Source organism: Alternaria dauci, chromosome 3 (assembly GCF_042100115.1).
Source record: "Alternaria dauci strain A2016 chromosome 3, whole genome shotgun sequence".
NCBI classification, from domain to species: domain Eukaryota; kingdom Fungi; phylum Ascomycota; class Dothideomycetes; order Pleosporales; family Pleosporaceae; genus Alternaria; species Alternaria dauci.
Window position 1 is genome coordinate 2,031,559 of NC_091274.1, and position 12,483 is coordinate 2,044,041.

Sequence of the window (12,483 nt, forward strand, 5' to 3'; positions counted from 1 at the left end):
ATCTCCGGCTCTTCTATGTACTCTTACTGACTGTCATTGGAGTCCCAAGCTTTAAGCTGTAGTTTCGATTGCGCGCTTCCTAGCCCAGAGTCCTCGATGAAGCGCGTTCGTAGCGAACCGCTCCCGGATATCCTTGCTTCCCCATCGGCCTCTGTCGCGAGCGGCACTTCGATTCCCAGCTACGCTCCTGGTTTCTGCTCCTTCAAGCTCCAACTGTTCCAGCAGTGTTTGCACACGCCCTCTGAAGGCTGGCACAACCAGATGCTCGGCATGCTCTACAGCGTGCAAGACCAAAATCGCGCCACTGTTGTTACCTATCCTGAGGGTACCGGCCGTATTGATGGTCGTGCTGTGAGGCTCGGGGGCATGGGCGGCTTGAAGGTGGCGTATAACCCGGAAGATAGGCAGGCCTACTTTCAGTTTGAGCCAAAGGGCGGCTTCTGGAGCACTTTGACTCGGAACACGCCAGACGCGGTAGGCATATGCGACTGGAAGCCGTGGACGCGTGACGAGACTGGTTGCGATGAGAATCACCAGAATGATCACCCGCGGGTAAGTTGCGCTGTCGTGTTGTAGTGGTATGATACTAACAGCGTTGCAGCTTTCGGATATGACGTGCGGTTTCTTTTGTTAGGAGATGCCAGGAAGTGGTATGGTATCCAGGCTGAGGTTGGTAATGATAGCTTGGAGGTAACCCTCTGCCTCTTGGTGTGATTGAAAATCATGGGATTGGATAGCGTGAAGCTGCCAGCATTCACGGAATATTCAACTAGTACAAGTACAAGCTTGCGACTGTCTGATGGCTGGATTGGTATTCGCTGTGACTGCTGATGGCCGGATTCGTATCTGCTGTGACGGCTAATGGGCAGAGTAGTATTTGCCGTGCCTGCCTGATGGCTGGATTAGTATTTGCTGTGCCACGGCAGAGTGCACGAGCGCATCACATGTCGTGGGCAGCAGGTACATGTGGTGCCTGACATAAGCAGGCAGCGGGCTGGTCGGCTACCGACGCGTACCCCAGTGGTTTGTCGAGCAGAGGCGCGACTGTTACGTGGTGGTTAGGACGAGGATTGGAGGAGCGGACACGCCAGTCCGCAATAGCCCACGCCCCGCGCTCGTGACCCGCTTCCGAGCTCCTGCACGCCCGCAGTATCGTAAGCCAGAAGCCGACGATAACGAATAGCAGAATTGCGCGCAGTCATACACACACCAGACACCTTCCTGTCGGCGTTACCGCAGCGCAGACATTCCGCGCAGTGCATGCAGGTACCGCGTCTCTGGAATTGACGTGGCTCGGCGGTATTCCAGCCCTTATCAGAGCCACAATCCCACAGTCCGCCAGCTCTCAGCCGTCGCAAGCCGACCGTAATCCACCACGACCATGTCGACGGCGGGCTCCAATGCTTCTCCACCACCGCGCACACAGAACACGCAGCACACGCGCACATACCAGGCCTGCATTCCCTGCAGGCGCCGCAAAGTGCGATGCGGTACGTCCGACGCTGCATCTGTCGCGCAATTGCTGATATGTCCTTCTTCTGCCTGTAGATCTTGGCCCCGTAGACAACCCGCATGATCCGCCCTGTGTGCGATGCAGGCGCGAGAGCAAGGAGTGCTTCTTCTCTGCAACGCGCAGGAAGCGCAAGGCCGACGGCGAGGACGACTATGAAGACGTCGACGACTACGAGGTGCGCAACGGCCGCAAGCGCCAGCGCTCAGACGGCCTGCCCGAGCCTCTCACCATCACCACGGCCAACAACCCGGCCTACATCTCCCAGCCGCTGACTCCAGGCGGCTCCGTCGGACGATACGAGCCGCTGCGACGGCCCACGACGTCGGCCGGGCCCCAGCACACGCCCACTGACGAAGAGGACCAGAAGGTCAACAACGAGACGGTCGCGACCCTCCAGGCGGGCGAGGTCTACAGCGGACACGATGCCCTCAACCTGCTCTTCGAGGCCGCCGGCATGAACAGCCACCAGCGGACGGGCAGCAGCTCCAGTCTCCAGCGCCCGACGCTGGGCAGTACGCCAGGCTCCCAGACAAACTTCGCAAGCCCTAGGCCACAGACGTCGCATGCGCACGGCAACTCGCGAGCCACAGTCGAGCCATCCGTAGACCCTGCCATACAGCAGCCCATGCTGCCCGACCCTCCCAACGATGCCGCCTTTGCCGACGCCGTGAGAGCCTGGTCCAAGTTCCGCTTTGTCCGCGCTGGATGGCTCACCGCCAAGGAAGCCATTGCGTACATTGACTACTTCTACGCATTTCTGTCGCCGCTTACGCCCATCGTCGTACCAGACTACCGCGACCATGCCTTTCACGCGAAGCTGCTCAAGGAGGAGCCCATGCTGGTCATCACGCTCCTGACCATCTCCGCGAGGTATTCGCAACCAAGTGGATCGAGTGGCGTAGGCGCCACATCCCGGTCCTATCTCATCCACGAGAAGCTATGGAAGTACCTGCAGGGCATGATAGATCGCATGATCTTCGGACAGGAGCAGTTTGGCGGCGGCTTCTGTGGCGCCGGTCAGCAGCCAGGCTCTGACGTGAACCCGCTATCAAGAAAGGGCCTTCGTACCCTCGGCACAGTTGAGAGCCTGATGCTACTTACCGAATGGCATCCTCGCGCACTGCACTTCCCTCCTGGCGATGACGACGATGAGCTTGTCCTGCCCGACGACCCGTACGAGGCTGGCCCAAAAGCTGACATGTACAAAGGTGTGGGCGACAAGCGTATCGACAGTTGGCTAGAGCCGTGCTGGCGCAGCGACCGCATGTGCTGGATGCTGCTGGGCAACGCCATGACACTCGCTTTCGAGATTGGTGTCTTTGACGAGACCAACGAAACCGAATTCGAAGAGGCCAACCAGCATCTCTCGCACGCGACTGTCAAGGCCTACTACCGCCGGAAAAACCATCTTCGCGACTTGCTCATCATCTACGTCACGCAGACCAGTGGCAGACTGGGTCTCACATCTATGCTTCCCAAGCTTGAGCGTGACGAGAACCTAGTCGGCGGCCCCTCGCCACTCGAGCTGTACAAGGAGCGCATCAGTCGCATCAAGGCGCCTCCAGCACAGTTTGGTATGCGCCCAGATGGCCAGCGCCTTCCGCTCGAGTCTATCGCGACCCAGGAGCGCCATGCTGTACAAGATCTTGTGCTTGACTTCTGGGCTCGCATCGCCAAAGTCATGGAGATGGGCAACCTAAAGCTGTTCTCTAATCGACGGAAAACAAGAGAACTACTCAAGACGGGAGGGTATGAGGAGATGCTGAAGTTCTTCCAAGGCCCTTTGTTGGAGTGGAGGAAGTGCTTCGATAGAGCACCCCAAGGTAAGGACACCACTGCTATTCTCCCGTACTCTGCCTAACGGCTTCTAGTTCCGACGCAACTCCGTCACGTCCTTATCATCGAATTCGAGTACACGCGTGTATATCTCAATTCGCTCGCGCTGCAGGCAGTGGTCGAACGCTGCACACACAACACTCCGCTACAAACGCATGCCCAGCCCAATGGCATGAACGGACGCGCTACAAATGGCAATGGCAATCCTAACGGCAATGGCAATCCAAATGGCAGCGACGATGGTGGCGCTATCCCTTTCAGCACACTTGTAAAGTGGTATGCCAACGACCGTCATTATATCAACGAGGTCATCGATGCGTCGCGCAATGTGCTCAAAGTGGTGGTTGAGGGCCTGCATCCTGGCGGCTATCTCCGACATGCGCCCGTACGAACGTTTTTCCGGATTGTTAGTGTAGCCATCATTCTGCTCAAGACATTCGCGCTAGGCGCCACGGAAGAAGACGTAGCTGTCAGTCTTAGTCTGCTCAGCGACTCCGTTGATGCCCTACGAACGAGCATAGTCGACGATGTGCACGTCGGTAACCGGTTTGCTGATCTTGTCGAAACACTGACCCACCGAATCCGTTCGCGCTTTGTACGTCTTGCTGCCAACGGCTCGAGTGGCATCTCGCGCGCCGGTAGCAAAAGCCCCAACCAAGTACCGCTTATGCCTCCGCCTGCTCCTCTTAACAACACCAATCACCTTGCACCACCATACATGGGATCCCAACAAACAGGCTTCTCAGGCACTGGTACCAGCGTACCTGGTTCGCCTAGCATGGGTCTCAGTACAAGCGGTCGTGCAACACCTCTTTGGGGCATTTCAGCTGAACCCTACGACCCCAACAGCAACTCCATTAGCATCATGCCACCACCTGGCAACTACCCAAACTTCCAGAACAACAACGCAAACAACTCGAACTCGAACGGCAATGGCAATAGTACCAACAATAACAACAGTACGAGTTGGAGTCAATGGGCAAATAGTGGAGCGAGTTGGGGTTCGGGTCAAGATCAGGATTGGCTTGCACTGCCACTTGATCCTTTGCTGGATCAGTGGGGTGCGGAGATCAACCAAACGGCCATGGGACCGGATATCGGTGGTATGGACATGCTTGATATCCTGCTGAACATGGGTGGGCCACCGGGCAGCGCTTAGTTGATACGTTCAAGGATAGGATTGCGGCACGTGTGATGCGCTTTTGTTCAAGGGAAAATGTTGGCTTGTTTGCTGGAACAGTTTCAGGAGATTCTGATGTAAAAGGAATGTTATGGGGATGAAACGGCTATTTCAATCTCCGGCTGATCGACCGTGGAAGAGGTCGTTGTGCATGTGATATCAAGTCATCCTACCAACGGATTGTGTAGGATTCAACAAGAAGAGGAACACGGCGTTTGCACTATGTGATACGAAAGGGTTGGTTCCTTCAAAATAGCTCACGTGGTACAAACCATATCACGTTTCAATGAGGTATGAGCAGTTTTTTTTTTCGCCCAATCAGACTGTATTGCCTTGTGTTTGTTGATTCTTTCGACGAATATCCAGTCAATCACACACCATGTCATTTCCCGATGATCAAGTGCCGAAACAAGTCTACTCATACATATCTGCTGTTGAAACCTTCCATACGACATCGAAGTTGATTTTCATCAACATGTTCTCTACGATATCCTCTAATCGCCTTTTTCCCTTTCGCACCCTCCACCCCATATATTCCACAACCCGACTATCTCTTCAACGTCTTCTGCTTCTCCGCATCGACAACCACCTTCTCACCCGCAACCCGGAGTCCCTTCCTCCTTCTGACCTTGTCCACATATCTCTTTGCAACATTCTCTCGGTCCGCCAGCTCACCCAAATCCTCCAGCTGATCTTCCGTGAACGGTACCCAGAAGGGATCTTCATCCAGCATCTCAAATCCAGCGAACCTCAACTGCGGGCTCGCAGAGCCAGAACTGCGCTTGCGGATCTCGTCGCTGAAACCAAAGGACTCGGCAACGGGAAGAAGCGCGTTGATAGTAAAAGTTTGCGAGCCAGTAGTCGAAGCAGAGGAAGTAGAAGATAGAGTTTCAGAGAGGATAGTTCCACGGCGGCGCGTCAACACGGCGTAGACACGGCCGAGGACATCGGTGGAAGCCTGAATCTCGCAGCTGTACATTGCCAGAAGCATACGAGGTGACCAGTCTAGGAATCCTTGGTGGATCGAGGAACGTACGGCCTTGATGACTTCTCCGGTTAAGCGACCGCGATCTTGTGCGCTCTCGTCGTCGGGAATGTTGAGGATGACGTCCTCGAGAAAGACGGCGATTCCTTGGACGGGCTCGGCACAGCATGGACCTTGTGCAGTGGCAAGCTGGAAGGCGTAGGAGATTGTAGAGGAAAAGGTGCGTGCGGATATGGTGCGGTCAGCGGAATTGTCTGCGTCGGCGTCTGGGGAAGAGGACGACTCGCGGAGTCTGCAAAGGTATTAGCCGTGAAAGGAAATCGAAAACAGATATACATACGCCCTGCCACAGATACCGTCCTTGGTGGCGTCGACCAAGATATTCGGTCCTATTCTCCGGGGACCAAAAGCTGTGATCTTCTCAATCACGTCGGTCCAGATCTCCTTCTGTCCCTTGGCCTCGGCGAATGCCTCCTTGAGCTGCTTCTTGAAATCGTCAAAGTTTAGGCTTTGTCCAATCTCGCGTTGCTCAGCCTCTTGTATGCCATCGTCCTCGGCACCGTGCACGCGATGTTCTCCTTCATCCTCGGCTCGTCGCTCCGAGTACAGCTTCTTAATCGCACCCGCGTTCTTGCCTAGGAATTCCGTCACGCTGGCTGGTAGTGGGCGAACTCGCAGGCGAACAGAAACATGCTTGCTCGCTGTCTCGCCAATGACTGTTCCTCGAGGCAGGTTGGGGTCCTTGGGAGGGTTCATCTCGGTTGCAGCCACTATTGACTCCCGGTATGGCACAATGGGCTCACCGGCCTGAATTTCGCACTTGGCAAACCGCTCTTGAAGATCCTTCAAACAGCGCTCAAGATGCAACTCGCCCGCTGTCAAGATGACATGTTCTCCGCTTGGCAGTTGCTCGTATTCGGCACACGGATCGCTTTGGACGAGTAGCTTCAGGCCCTTGATCATCTTGTCTAGATCGTATGGGTTCTCAGGCTCGAGCGCAACGCGCACAATAGGTTCTGAGCCCATCTGAATACCAGCAAGATTGATGGATCCAGGAAGCTGGGAGCAGAGAGTGCCGGACTTGAGAATGTGGCCCTCAAGCCCACCAATGCCAAAGACGACACCGGCAGGCACCGAGGTCAATGGCTCCAAACCACGACCCATCATTAGGTATAGTGCAGTTATCTTGACCTTCTGTGGTTCCGGAGAAGCGTGTGGGTTCGCAGGGGTAAACTTGGGGCCAAGAACGTATACTTCATCGCCAACACTCAATGTGCCAGAGAAGATACGCGCGAATCCGATGAGGTGTTCTGCTTCTACGTCGGGAACCGGGGTCTCTTCTACAGGCGTCTCGGTTTCTCCGATAGCAGCAGAGCTTAATGCGTCTGTGACTCCACCGACATCAGCGTCCTCGCCGTTGGCGATAGCCTGCTGCCGGGCAATCTCTGCCCTCTTCTTCCGTCCCATCTCTCTTGCCTCTTCGGCTGTGAGTGCGCCACCTCTTCGCTTGTTCTGAGGCAGTTCGCTAGAAGGTACGGAGATCATCTTGCTGACATAGGCTACGACGGGGTCATGCTTGGACGTCTTGAAGTTTGTCATGGCGTCACGCACTTCTGGCGCTACATAATCGGCACCTGGCGAGTTATCGATGATTTCGGGCATGCGTTCGGCTTGCGCTTTGGAGGGCGCAGGTAGGTATTCGGTGACTGAGACTAAGAGGGCAGTTGACAGCGGAAGCCAAGCAGCGAAAAGTGCCATTAGGAGTGCGCGCGGGTCGCGGGAACGCATAATGTGTGCTGGAACATTAAGATTGAGGGACTTTGTAATCTTTTCGACCATGGCAGGATCTCTGTAATGAAATGTATAAGTATATTGCTATGATACATGCACACAAATGACGCAAGGAAAGGAAATCCACGCACCCCTTCCCGTTGTTACCTCCCGTAGTGGCCTCGTATACGGCCCACACGTTGTCTAGGACGAGCTGGACAAACATGGGCTTGAGATGGCGGCCCTTGAGATGTTTGGAGCTGAGGACGCGCTTCGTCTTGGGGTCTAGGTAGAAGTCGCCCCAGAGTACTTTTTCGAGAATGGAGCGCTTGATGCCTAGTTTCTTCTCGTATAGGCTGGCAAACTGTCTTACCGTGAATGCCCAGCCGTCAATGGCACTGCCGAAGATGACGTTGTTCTTCTCCGGGGCAAAGTAGATGTCTTCGTCGTCCTTTTCCTCGTACTCTGCGGGCGTGCTCGTTGTATCGACGCTTTCGCCATTTTCTAGTATGGAGGAGGAGCGTGTTTCAGTGTTTTCAGCTGCAGCGTTTAGTCTCTCTTCCATCTTCTCGCGCCATCGGAGGTCGTCCTCCATGCGCTCGCCTTGGTAGAAGCTGCCCATGACGGCGTTTACCTGTTCGAGCAGTTTGCTCAGATGTGTGTATGCCTCTGCAGGGCTCATTTTGAGTTCTGTGATTAGCCTGTCCATTTTGTTAATGACGAGCAACGGCTTGAGCTTCTCTATCCACGACTGTCGCAGCACGGTGACGGTCTGACTACACACGCCCTCTACGGCGTCTACAAGCACGACGGCGCCATCGCAGAGACGGGAAGCCGTAGAGACCTCGTAGCTAAAGTCTATGTGTCCGGGCGAGTCTATCAGGTTTATCAAAAACTCCTTGTGCTCTGGCTGTGCGTCGGGCGCGGAGCGTCGCAGCAGGGAAAAGTATAGCGAGATGGCAGACGACTCCATGGTGATGCCGCGCAGCTGCTCGTCGGGCCTCGAGTCGAGGTAGCGGATCTTGCCAGCGAGTTTGGGCGAGATGATGCCGTTTGTGGCGATGAGGGCGTCGGTGAGGGACGTCTTGCCATGGTCCTGCCGCATTCAGCACATGTCGCGCCCACGCGCATAGCGAGTCGACCTACCACGTGAGCGAGGATGCAAATGTTTCTGATGCCATCAGCCGCCTGCTGCAGCGACACGAGCTTGTCGCTCGGAACGACAGGCATCCTGGTCGAGTGTGTATGTATGTGTGTGTGTGTGTGTGTGGTGTTTCGCGTGGCGACGTAGAGGCAGTGGAGCGCGGGAGAGGGCCGTTTCACTGCAGGCCAAAAGCGCGGGCACCGCAGAGGGCAGATTGGAGGGGGAGGGGGTGGGTGGAGAGTGCCGCAGGTGTTGAGGTTACAGATTTGTTGTGTGGTTTGGGGGCATTGGGTCAGATTTGGATGAAACGCAGCGGCTACCAAAGGTCCCCCGCCAGACCGTCGTCACTATGGCTCATTTTTTGGTGGGCGGCCCAGCTGCACCAAGACGTCAGACGCTACTGACATGGCCATGTGCAACCCAACGGCCTCGCTGCCGACGCCTCGTCGCCCTCGCCCTGCATGCTCTTTGATGGTCGGCGGCGGCCTTTTGCTTGACCTCAGCACCTGGGCCGGCCTACCTGCCTGTGTGCCTGCCCGCGTGCCTGCGTACCATGTCCTTGTAGCGTGTGCGCGTCTTGTCTGTCGCTGGTGCGGTTTGCGCCCCATGCATTCCCCCTGTCCTCGCTCGCCTACTGTCTGTCGATCTCCCATCATAGTCGGGATATAGCCAGCGCGCTCGAGCATCCCAAGGCCCCTATAGCCCTCTGTCTCTACAGTACTCACACCACGCAGCCCGCGACCACCCATCCCGCCCATCCCGCCTACCGTGAATGTGACTCCCACCGCCGACATGGCAGCGACACTGGACGGCCAGCACACGCCCGCCACACCCCTTGCGATCCGCTCCGCTGGCATGAAGCTGGACCCGCCCCATGCACAAAACATCAAGACGCTCACGGCCAGCATCGACATCATGTCGCCCGTCAACCAGAACGGCTGCTTCGAGTTCGACCGCATCATCAAGGCCGGCACCGTCGTCAAGCGCACGCGGAAGACAAAGGCACGCACGCACCCACGCCCGACAGCACCGTGGCACGTCGTCTGCTAACACGTGCACAGCAATGGAAGCCCGTCTACATCGTCCTGCGCCCCAACTGCCTCTCCATCTACAAGGACAAGCACGAGACCAAGCTGCGCCACCAGATCAACCTCTCCGAGATCACGGCCGTCGCGCGCCAGAGGGACTCGAAGAAGAAGATGGACCACGTCTTTGGCATCTTCTCGCCCGCCCGCAACTACCACCTCGGCGCATCCACCGACAAGGACGCCCAGGACTGGGTGCACCTCATCCGCACCGAGGCGCGCATTGGCGAGCACGAGGCCGAGATGACCGTCATGAGTCCCACAGCCACAAAGAAGACATTTGCAGGCTTTGGCCGCGCAACCAGGCAGAACCTTGTTTCCAGCTCCTCCGAGGCGGAGCCGAGGCCCTCGAGCTCCATTTCCCCAGAGAACATGCACAGCGCCCGGCGGCCCTCACAAGCCCTCAACTACTCGGGCGCCGAGCGCGGCTCCATCTCCGACTTTGACTTCTCCGACACCAACCAAGCATCCGGCAACTCGCTGCCCCCGACAACACCGCGACAGCAGCGCAACGCGAGCCAGCAGAGCAACATCGGCGCCACACCCGACGACGAGCGCGTCGTCTACCACGGCTGGCTCTACGTCCTCAAATCAAAAGGCGGCGTGCGCCAGTGGAAGAAGATCTGGGCAGTGCTGCGACCAAAGTGCCTTGCCTTCTACAAAAATGACGACGAATACTCCGCGACCCACATCATCCCCTTCACCAGCATCATCGACGCCGTCGACATAGACCCAGTCTCGCGAAGCAAGCAATACTGCATGCAGGTCATATGCGAGGAGAAGAATTACAAGTTCTGCGCTTCAGACGAAGACTCGCTAGCCAAGTGGCTCGGCGCCTTCAAGAGCTTGCTGGTCAAGAAGAAGGAGGTGCCTCTGACACGCATACCGCAGCCAACTCCTAGCACAATCAACATCCAACCAGCAACACCAAGCCTCGTCTCCTCACCCATGCCGCCAGCGCAGCAGCCTCTCGCCATTACATGACCCCCGCTTGCCATCCTCGACACTTTTTCTGAATACCGATTGTACATATGCTGGCACCCGTATAATCTTCAGAACCCCCGACTCTCCACCGCCATCACTAATCGCGCACACACTCCCTCGACCTCATTTCCTTACGATACCATTACGATTTACGACTTCAGCCTTACCGCTCCCCCCTTCACGGGGCCTTTTGATACCAGTTGGATACTGTTGCTCGCCCATGTTGGATATTGTAGCATGTTCCCCCACAGATTGTTTCCTTTGTCCACACTTGTCACATCTAGTACGCAGTAGCAGTAACTAAGCCTTGTAATTACCAGTCGCCCTTGCCGGGGGTCTGAATTCATATTTTCCAATCGTAACCTGCATGAACAAAGTTCGCTGCGTCATACAGTATATACCTTCTACCCTGTGATTGGATGGGCGGGACGGCACGCGAAAATGCGCCCCGCTACATGCGGAGACGGCTAGGTTGACGCTAGCGACGAGCTGAACTGCAGCTGAACGCCGACAGGCTGACCTGCATGCTGGCCCCCAACTCGACTTTGCATCTTTCTTCCATTCTCACCATGTTTGCCTCGTTTCTTCTCATCTCACAAATTGTTCCCTATGACCTAACATTGCTCTCCAATGGAGGGCCAAGGGCAAGACGTGGAAGTCGTAAGGCGACTTTCATATCAAGACCATACTGAAATTCAGCCGACTCCTAATAATCAGGCTACGGATCAAGGACAAGACGAGCATGGACAGAAAAGCCAGCCTGAAATGGATATTCGCCATGACCAAGACGCTCCAGAGTCAGAGTCGTCACACCGTACACTTGGAGATGCTGAAGAAGAGTCACCACATCATACACTTAGCGATGCCGAAGAAGAGTCACCACACCGTACATCTGAAGACGATGGACAAGAGGCCAAAACCCCTGCCCATGGACTAGGATCCCACGATACGCGCCACCAGCAACCAGTCGAAACGCACAACGACACAGATGTACCAAAAGTTATATATCTCTGCGACCACCTTGGCTCTCGCTACGTCTTTCCGTTTGAGCACTGCTCCTCAAAGGAGGTGAGTACGTTTTGAATCTCCGGTACCATAAAGTCTCTTTCGATAATCGATTAATGCTGATTCGTTTCTATAGGATATCGACCCACTTGTGAGGGAAATCTACGCAGATGGAGACGAAAACTACGTAGACAAGATCAACAGCGGGGCCTACAAGCTAGAAGACCCCAAGGGCGCCAACATCTTACCGAGTGCTTGGAATAAGCTCGTCACACCTGGTTCGACAATCCGGATTGTATTTGACCATCTCGCAAATTCTCCACAGCCAGGACCGCCATTGCGGGCTCATCTAGGAGACACCATAGAAGACCATGTCGCGGATGGCCCCAAAATCCCGCGTAACGTAACTTTTGAAGAACCACGAACCGTATCGCCATCGTCAAGATCACGAAGTTTTGTCACTACGGAAAGCGATCTCACTGAAGACCTTTTCAGAGATGACGTTACGGGAGAGGACTCTACCGATTACGAGTCTAGTGAAAGCGACATGTCGAGCAGTGAGGAAATCCTGCTCCCAGGAGACTACATACACCCAGAAGTCCCTCGCCGTATTGTGGCTCCATGTGACGCCGAGGGCAAAGTACTCTCGTTTCAGGCCCAGATCAAGCAGCCAAGACACAGAAACATACCAAGTCGAGACTCAAAAATTCAGGAGAAGAAGACGGCAGTAGGTAAAGGTGATGCTGAAACTCGGAAGATCACCAAGACGATGATGACGGAGTGTGAGGGCAGACATGTGCTCCAGATCTATACCTTGCCCGGCCCAGAGAATTCTCGGCTGCAAGAGGGAGTGAAGACAACGTGGTACCACATTCACGATGCGGAGCTCGACTTTGAGAAGTTCCAAGACATTTGCCTGGCCATCCCAGGTCTTCCAGACCGACTACTCGCGCTCACTCGCGCAGTATTGACAAGAGTCTA

General features: G+C 55.6%; 4 protein-coding genes across 4 annotated transcripts; 3 read left to right on the plus strand and 1 right to left on the minus strand.

The window, feature by feature from the left end:
* Window positions 1-96: 96 nt before the first annotated feature.
* Window positions 97-634, plus strand: ACET3X_004311 (uncharacterized protein; the record flags this gene model as incomplete). The annotated part of the gene is made up of 2 exons (XM_069450501.1): window positions 97-552; window positions 602-634. 2 exons carry the CDS (start codon window positions 97-99, stop codon window positions 632-634), a joined length of 489 nt encoding a protein of 162 aa, XP_069308289.1.
* A 747-nt stretch (window positions 635-1,381) lies between these two features.
* Window positions 1,382-4,508, plus strand: ACET3X_004312 (uncharacterized protein; the record flags this gene model as incomplete). The annotated part of the gene is made up of 3 exons (XM_069450503.1): window positions 1,382-1,490; window positions 1,549-3,336; window positions 3,385-4,508. The coding sequence occupies 3 exons, from the start codon at window positions 1,382-1,384 to the stop codon at window positions 4,506-4,508; spliced, it is 3,021 nt and encodes a 1,006-aa protein (XP_069308290.1).
* A 568-nt stretch (window positions 4,509-5,076) lies between these two features.
* On the minus strand, window positions 5,077-8,514 carry ACET3X_004313 (uncharacterized protein; the record flags this gene model as incomplete). Its single annotated transcript, XM_069450504.1, has 4 exons — window positions 5,077-5,806; window positions 5,855-7,363; window positions 7,437-8,380; window positions 8,431-8,514. 4 exons carry the CDS (start codon window positions 8,512-8,514, stop codon window positions 5,077-5,079), a joined length of 3,267 nt encoding a protein of 1,088 aa, XP_069308291.1.
* A 373-nt stretch (window positions 8,515-8,887) lies between these two features.
* On the plus strand, window positions 8,888-10,853 carry ACET3X_004314 (uncharacterized protein). Its single transcript, XM_069450505.1, has 2 exons — window positions 8,888-9,430; window positions 9,490-10,853. The coding sequence occupies exons 1-2, from the start codon at window positions 9,221-9,223 to the stop codon at window positions 10,495-10,497; spliced, it is 1,218 nt and encodes a 405-aa protein (XP_069308292.1). The 5' UTR covers window positions 8,888-9,220; the 3' UTR covers window positions 10,498-10,853.
* Window positions 10,854-12,483: the final 1,630 nt, after the last annotated feature.

Excerpts from the sequence above, each read along its gene's own strand:
- ACET3X_004314 (XM_069450505.1), top strand. The coding sequence starts at position 9,221 with ATGGCAGCGACACTGGACGGCCAGCACACGCCCGCCACACCCCTTGCG. Across the intron at positions 9,431-9,489 it reads AGCGCACGCGGAAGACAAAG|CAATGGAAGCCCGTCTACAT; the intron begins GCACGCACGCAC and ends ACACGTGCACAG.